This window comes from Myotis davidii, unplaced genomic scaffold (assembly GCF_000327345.1).
Source record: "Myotis davidii unplaced genomic scaffold, ASM32734v1 scaffold1477, whole genome shotgun sequence".
NCBI classification, from domain to species: domain Eukaryota; kingdom Metazoa; phylum Chordata; class Mammalia; order Chiroptera; family Vespertilionidae; genus Myotis; species Myotis davidii.
The window spans coordinates 400,279-407,382 of NW_006288182.1; the positions used below are offsets into that span (position 1 = coordinate 400,279).

The following is a 7,104-nucleotide window of genomic DNA, read 5'->3' on the forward strand; positions in this document are numbered from 1 at the left end:
CTGTCTGCCTCAAGCTGCCTGGAGCAGCAGCTGCTTCTGCCTGCGCAAGGGCCAGAATTCCCAGTCCTGGTGGGACCTATCCTAGCCTCCAAATGTGCAATACCTTCCAATCTGTCATCAATTACAAAAATTCACAGAGAGAGAGAGAGAGAGTTTTTAGGAGAGAGAAGGGGAGAGAGAGGAGGGGGGGAGAGAGAGAGGGAGAGAGAGGAGAAACTTGGGAAGCACATCAAGTTCTTCGTAAACTGAACAATGTGTAAACTGAATGCATGGTTTAGAAAATACTCAGAACATTAACCACTTAAATGAATCTTACCGATTAAGATCCTGGCTTGGCACACCTGTTGGATGTAAGATTAAATGGACCAGGCTGGTTTCTCCACAGCTCTTTAAACCACTTTGTTTAAGGCACAGGAGTGGGTGTTGCCACTTACAGAAATAGCTAGATCAATTACATCCAATGAGAAAACTTAACTATGGTTAGGTCACAACTAAGACAATCCAATAGCAGTTAGATACAGTATTTCAGAAACTCGTTTCATACTAGTCAGAGTGTTTTATTTAAAAAACAAAATAAAACAAAAAAAAATTAATCAGAAAGTCTGATTAAATTCAATATTAACTCAAGCTCTCAAAAACCTATTGGGGAAAGCCAATAGGTGCATCAGAGAAAGCAGGCAACAGGCCGACAATTCTTTGGTGGAAAAGGCAGTTGCATCTGTATACAAATGCCCTAATGATTATCAAGCCCAAGTTTTGTTTTTCAAAAATAGGTTTCAAGATCTACTAAAGAAACCATACAGACTTCCCCAACAGTACAAAAAAATTAACAATAAAGTTTAAGGATATAGGAAAAACCAAATGACAATACACGTGAATTATGTATAAAATAAGCCTTTCGATCCCAGAAAACCAAAAGAGGACCTCATGAATGGCAACACACATAAAATAAAGGCAATTTGTAACTGAGGTGGTCCGCCAAAGTAAAGCAGCCCTTCTCAATGGGAGTGTCCCCCATGCAATCACCAGGCTAATGGCTCCTCTTACGGCCAGATCACATGACCCAGCATGATAATGGCACGATCCCTGGTGAGGCACTGGGGAGAGCTATGTGCACAAGCATCCACCCACTTAAGCTTTCAATAAATACAAAGCCCTGTTTAAAACCATGTCAGTAGAATAAATAAGAGATGCTGCATTTCTATCGACCTGTTTCGCCTCCTGAACTGGCGTGGAGTACCGTTCATGACCCAGAAGACACGCCCGTTAATTAGTTGCCACTCCAAGCTCTTTAGGCTTCAGTACCACCTGCTCTTCAAGCCTCAGCACCTTTTTTGCAGCGATAAGGGTATTCTTCATTAGCATCGCCACGGTCATGGGACCAACACCCCCAGGGACTGGAGTGATGTAGCCAGCTTTTTTCCGGACTTCTATATAGAAGAAACAAGACAGCAGACTGCTTTAATCATGACAAAGGACATGTATGTATTTTAACATATCATGGAAGCATGGGGGGGCGGGGCAATAATATACATAAGCACCTTCATAAATCTCAAACTCATAAAAATCACATCTAATCACTCAAGAGTAAAGGCCTTTGAACATACTAACAAAATAACATGCACATATTAAGCCAAGTTGTTCAAGGAATATTTATACATCTGAATCACCTGTAATCTACCAGCCACACTTTCCTCCATATTCAATCTACTTAAAAAGAAACAACTCAGTAGGTTGACTGTAGGGGAGGTCTACCATAAACATTACCTCAATTAATACCTGCCTACAACATTTTCTTAATTTTACTTTATTTATATACGATATTTATTCATACTGTTTGCCCAAAATACCAAGGAAAGCAATTTTCTGGAAAGAAGCAAGATTTTTTAATCCAATCTTTTTTTTTTTTAAATATATTTTATTGATTTTTTACAGAGAGGAAGGGAGAGAGACAGAGAGTTAAAAACATCGATGAGAAAGAAACATCGATCAGCTGCCTCCTGCACATCTCCCACTGGGGATGTGCCCGCAACCCAGGTACATGCCCTTGACCGGAATCGAACCCGGGACCTCTCAGTCCGCAGGCCGACGCTCCACCCACTGAGCCAAACCGGTTTTGGCTAATCCAATCTTTTAAAATTGATTTTAGAGAGAGAGGACAGGGAAGAGACAGAGAAACATGTATTTGTTGTTCCACTCATTTATGCATTCACTGGTGGCTTCTTGTATGTGCCCTGACCAGAAATTGAACCTGCAACTTTGGTGTATAGGGACTATGCTCTAACCCAGTGGTCGCCAACCGGTGGTCCGTGGACCACTGGTAGTCCATGAGGTCTGAAAGGTTGGCGACCACTGCTCTAACCAACTGGTGAGCACCTGGCCAGGTCTTTAACTCAATCTTAAAGAAAAAACACTTGGTTACCTAGGCTTGGGTCTTAAGAACTGAAAGGAGATGTCTACAGTACTAGTAAGTGCCAAATTTTCAAGAACATGGCTTTTTCCTGGATTGTTTTAACATTCCAGGTCTGGGATCCCCTCTTAAAATGAGAAATCTGTAACACTTTTTAGGAGACTCAGTGGTTTAGGGAAATCACTTCATTAAATTTTCAGACTTGTTAAAAGTCTTGAAGTTGTTTTAATTATGAAATAACCCTAAGGAAAAACAATTCCCTGAAAAGTTTATACCTACTGTCCATAATCTTATGACATAAACTAAAATAATTCTAGAATGTCTATAACTTGAAAAAACATTTCTCTTAATTCTTGTTGAAAGCCTTTTAAATGATATTACCAGAGTAACACAAGTTTAAAACTTATAAGAAAAAGTAAATGATTAGTCCTAAATGTCTATTAATGGTAGTATTTATTGACTTTATATATTTTTTTAAATTATACTATTTACCTTCAAAATCCACATCTCCAACCAACTTGGGTTTAGCAGTGATAGGATCCTGAATTCTATTTATTCCCACATCAATGACGGCTGCTCCTTCCTTGATCATATCTGCTGTGATCAAATTTGGAATGCCTGGGGAAATGGAGACAGGAATGATCAATCACCTACTGAAACATCTGAAAACGCCTGTCTGAGTCTTTTTTTAAATTTTTTAAATTATTATTATTTTTTAAATATTTTTATTGATTTCCCACTGAGCCAAACGAGCTAGGGCTGCCTGTCAGATTCTTATCTAATTTCAATTTTAAGAGACCTGGAAGAACTAGTTAGCTTGTTTTATAAATACCTACAAGAACCATTAACCAAGGAAACATTTAAACTTCATATAGTAAATAGAAATCCTTTGAGACTATAGACATAACATTCATCCATCAAGTCTATGATGAAATGACAGAAACCACTATACCAAGCACAACTCTTCCCTCATTTTGTAGGCAGCTCATGGTGGCATCCTAGGGTAAGAATGAGTGGAATGGCAGCGAAGCAGGCAAGTTCTAAGGCAAGAGGCCCATCTCCTGATGTCCTTCCGTCCCCTTCCCTGGTGGTCTTACCTGCAGCAGAGATCACAATATCTGCAAGAATGGTATGTGTCTTCAGCTGCTCTTTGGGGGTGTATCGATGCGATATCGTAACAGTGGCATCACCTGTGAATTAAAATTAAATGTCTTGATTTCTGAATCAAAGCTGGGATTGGAGTAGGTGTCAACTAGGCAAACCATTGTAGAAATTCAACATCTCTGAGGAAATAATTGACTTAATTCATGTGCCATATTTTCTGGACAGCCAATTGTCTTTTTTTTGTTTTAATTAATACTCAATTTCTTGTAACTTTCACCTGTTAGTTAGTCCTAGCTCTAATCTTTGGAGTCATATATAACTAGATTTCTTCTTTAGCCTGTTTAATAACAGTTTTTCAAGAATTTTACCTTTCCTAAATAAAATATCCCTAGAATTACTCAAGGGTTATTTTTTAAGTTTGCTAGAAATATTTAGTTTTGCCATTGTTCCTGATGTAATCATGTAGGTCCATATTATGATAATCACACATGGTAACTCTGATTTGAGGCTTTTTCTCAAACAAATGAACAGAATTTGACATAATGACACATTAGAGTCATATGACATCAATCCTTTGCAATGGTCAAAGATTTTTTTCTATCAAATGACACAGAACAGGATACTATAACTTTGAAAAAGAGTGGTCTCCTAACTCCAACTATCAAAGCCATCACTGAAAATTTCTAATTACCTACAACCATGCTTATACTTATAAAACTTAAATTTTTGAGGCTTATCCATTTCTGAACTAGTTCCATAATAAATGAATATAAATAAACTATCAGGTGACACTGAGTACAGCTTCTCCTACAAAGATTATACCCCAAATATCTGTTAACAACATTACAACAAATGCAAACAAAGACAATGTTCCTTGGATGTTTGACACAGTGAACACTTGGTCCACAGGACAGCCTCTGAAGGCCTCTGTGGGGGAGAAGACAGCTTCCAAAAGCGCTTCGCTTACCTCCAGGGCGTTCGTGCGCCCCGTCTGTGTGCAGCAACATTGCAATGGGCATCCCAACATTTTGGGACCTTCCAGCTACAACCACATTCTTCCCTAGGGTCGGAATGCCTATTAAACACACAGAGGGGGTCAATGAGGGAAAAAACGGGGCATATGTAGTACTCTCAACAATAAAGAATTATTTAAAAAAATAATATATTTAAAAGCAATGCCAGACTGTCTTAGGGCACCAAAGGAGAAGGCAGATGGCCTAGGATGTGAATCTAATTATAATAATGAAGGAAGTCCCAAGCTGGTTGCCTCAGTCAATTGGCCCTATCGCTTCAAGGCTAAAGAAAACATTTTGTAAACTACAAAACGTTACATAAATGTGCACTACCACCACTACTAAAGTTTCCTTCTCTGAGGCTTCTGGATTAAGTAGCTAAAACAGTCGTAGGCACAGACAATAGCATGGAGAAGTCCTGGGGTGGGGTGGGGGTTGGGTGGAGCGGGTCAATAAGGGAGAAGATGGGAGACATCTCTTAATATTGTCAACAATAAAATTAAACTAAAAAAACAAACAGTCATAGGTGACTGCTGGAAATGCTCTGGGGAGTCAGCCTAGAGGTCATGGGCGGGAGTTCTCACTCTTCTACCATCTGCAAGTACTACGTTCATAATACTAACAGACATACCAGTTCGCTTAATGATCTCCCACACACCCCAGGGGGTAGCCGGCAACATGGAATACTGGTCCAAACACATTCGCCCCACATTGATGACATGGAAGCCATCGACATCCTTGTCTGGAGAAACAGCGTTGCAGATCTTCCTCTCATCTATGTGCTCTGAAAAAGAGGTCAGACCAGGGGCCTCGGTCACTGTTGCACAGTTACTATTGCTTGCCTCCAGCTTATCTGGTTTGTCCTGCAAACCTGCTCTTTCTACAACTTGCCTCTACGTGCCTCAATGATTTCCTTCTTCCATCTGCACAGAAGGGACACAGCAAGCACAGCCAAATGCCAGCATCAAAGCCCATTCCTCTTGCCCTAAACGGTTTGCCTTAGTGGATAGAGCATCGGCCTGCGGACTGAAGGGTCCCAGGTTCAATTCCAGTCAAGGGCATATACCTTGGTTGCAGGCACGTCCCTAGTTGGGGTGTGCAGGAGGCAGCTGATCGATGTTTCTCTCTCATCGATGTTTCTAGTTCTCTATCCCTCTCCCTTCCTCTCTGTAAAAAATCAATAAAATATTTTTTTAAAAAAAGAAGCCCATTCCTCTTGTATAACTCTCCCCTGCACTGTTCCTTGTATCAAGATCTCAAGGTCAAATCATGGAGTCATTGGTATTCTGATGTGGGAGAGGAAAAATTATTTTTCTTTCTATCTTTCTAGATTCTTCTGGCTGGGCTAATAATCAAATTAACGTAAGATAGATTAACAGGAGAAAATGTCCAAATTTATTATGTATGTATATCCTGGGATTCCATAATATGACACTGGCCCTGGCTGGGTAGCTCAGTTGGTTAGAGTGTCATCCCAACGCACCAAGATTGCAAGTTCAATCCCTGGCCAGGGCACACACAAGCATCAACCAATGAATGCATAACCAAGTAGGACAACTGATCGATGTTTCCTCTCTCTCTCCTCTCATAAAAGAAAAAGAAAGAAAAATAATATGAGACCCAGGACAGATTAGGCAATTAAGGCTTATATACAATTTTGAGCGAAGGAGAAAAGGGGTTGTGGTTGGGGACTGGAAAGTAATTCACATGGAAAAGCCAATGTTTGGTGAATAAATGTTGGTTGGACCTTCTTCAACTGGGACACAGAGAAGACTTTGATTAAAGGGGCTTGCTAGCCTTCTCTCTGCTTATCATACCTGTTCGTGTCCCTGTGATGCTATCTCCCTTCCCGGAGCAGGACCTCGATCTGAATTCCCTTAGGCAGTTAGAGGGAAGGTCAAAGGTTTACCTTGAGTCTTTTGTTTCTTGAAAATAACCAGCTTAAAAAAGCTGCATCTTAGGGTGGCAAACTCTGCTTCCTCTCATTGAGTAGGTCTGCCCCATATCTAATAAAAAATTCACTCTCTGGCCAAAACCGGTTTGGCTCAGTGGATAGAGCGTCGGCCTGCGGACTGAAGGGTCTTTGGTTCGATTACTGGTCAAGGGCACTTTCTTCAGTTGCAGGCTCGATCCCCGGCCCCAGTTGGGGTGTGTGCGTGTGGGATGCAACCAATCAATGCGTCTCTCTCACATCGATGTTTTTCTCTGTCTCTCCCCATCCCTTCCATTCTCTCTAAAAATCAATGGAAAAAATGTCCTTGAGAAAGGATAAACAAAAAAAGTGCCCTCGTCTGAGGGGCCAGGAAGCCAGTGGAGTGGGCTCCTGGGTCAGTGCCTCGGGTTTGGCTACAGGAGCAGGCGTCCTGGACGAGGCTGAGGGAGCCGAGGCTGGGGGAGGCTCTGGCCGATGTCGTGGGCCACACCTGGATTCCCACCAGCTCTCCCAGCGGCTGCCCTGCCTTCTGCACACACAGCCGGCGCGTAGCTTCCATGCCTGTGGGGCTGGTTGCTTCCTCACACCTGGGAGTACCTAAAGCTAACTACCAGGAGGAGGCTCTACACCTTCCCTCCTCCCCC

General features: G+C 41.6%; 1 protein-coding gene across 4 annotated transcripts in view; it reads right to left on the reverse strand.

The window, feature by feature from the left end:
* Nucleotides 1-7,104, reverse strand: part of MTHFD2 (methylenetetrahydrofolate dehydrogenase (NADP+ dependent) 2, methenyltetrahydrofolate cyclohydrolase) — a 34,811-nt gene that overhangs the window by 18,706 nt on the left and 9,001 nt on the right. The window contains exons 4-8 of one of the 4 annotated variants that reach the window (XM_006760020.2): nt 5,159-5,311; nt 4,482-4,589; nt 3,508-3,600; nt 2,903-3,028; nt 951-1,430 (exon numbers count right to left, since the gene is read on the reverse strand). In XM_006760020.2, coding sequence (XP_006760083.1) covers nt 1,267-1,430; nt 2,903-3,028; nt 3,508-3,600; nt 4,482-4,589; nt 5,159-5,311 — 644 coding nt within the window. In that variant the 3' untranslated portion in view covers nt 951-1,266. Of the gene's footprint in view, nt 1-950; nt 1,457-2,902; nt 3,029-3,362; nt 3,601-4,481; nt 4,590-5,158; nt 5,312-7,104 lie in introns of those variants that run through there. The other 3 variants (XM_015561513.1, XM_015561514.1, XM_015561515.1) reach the window with 3 other exon arrangements.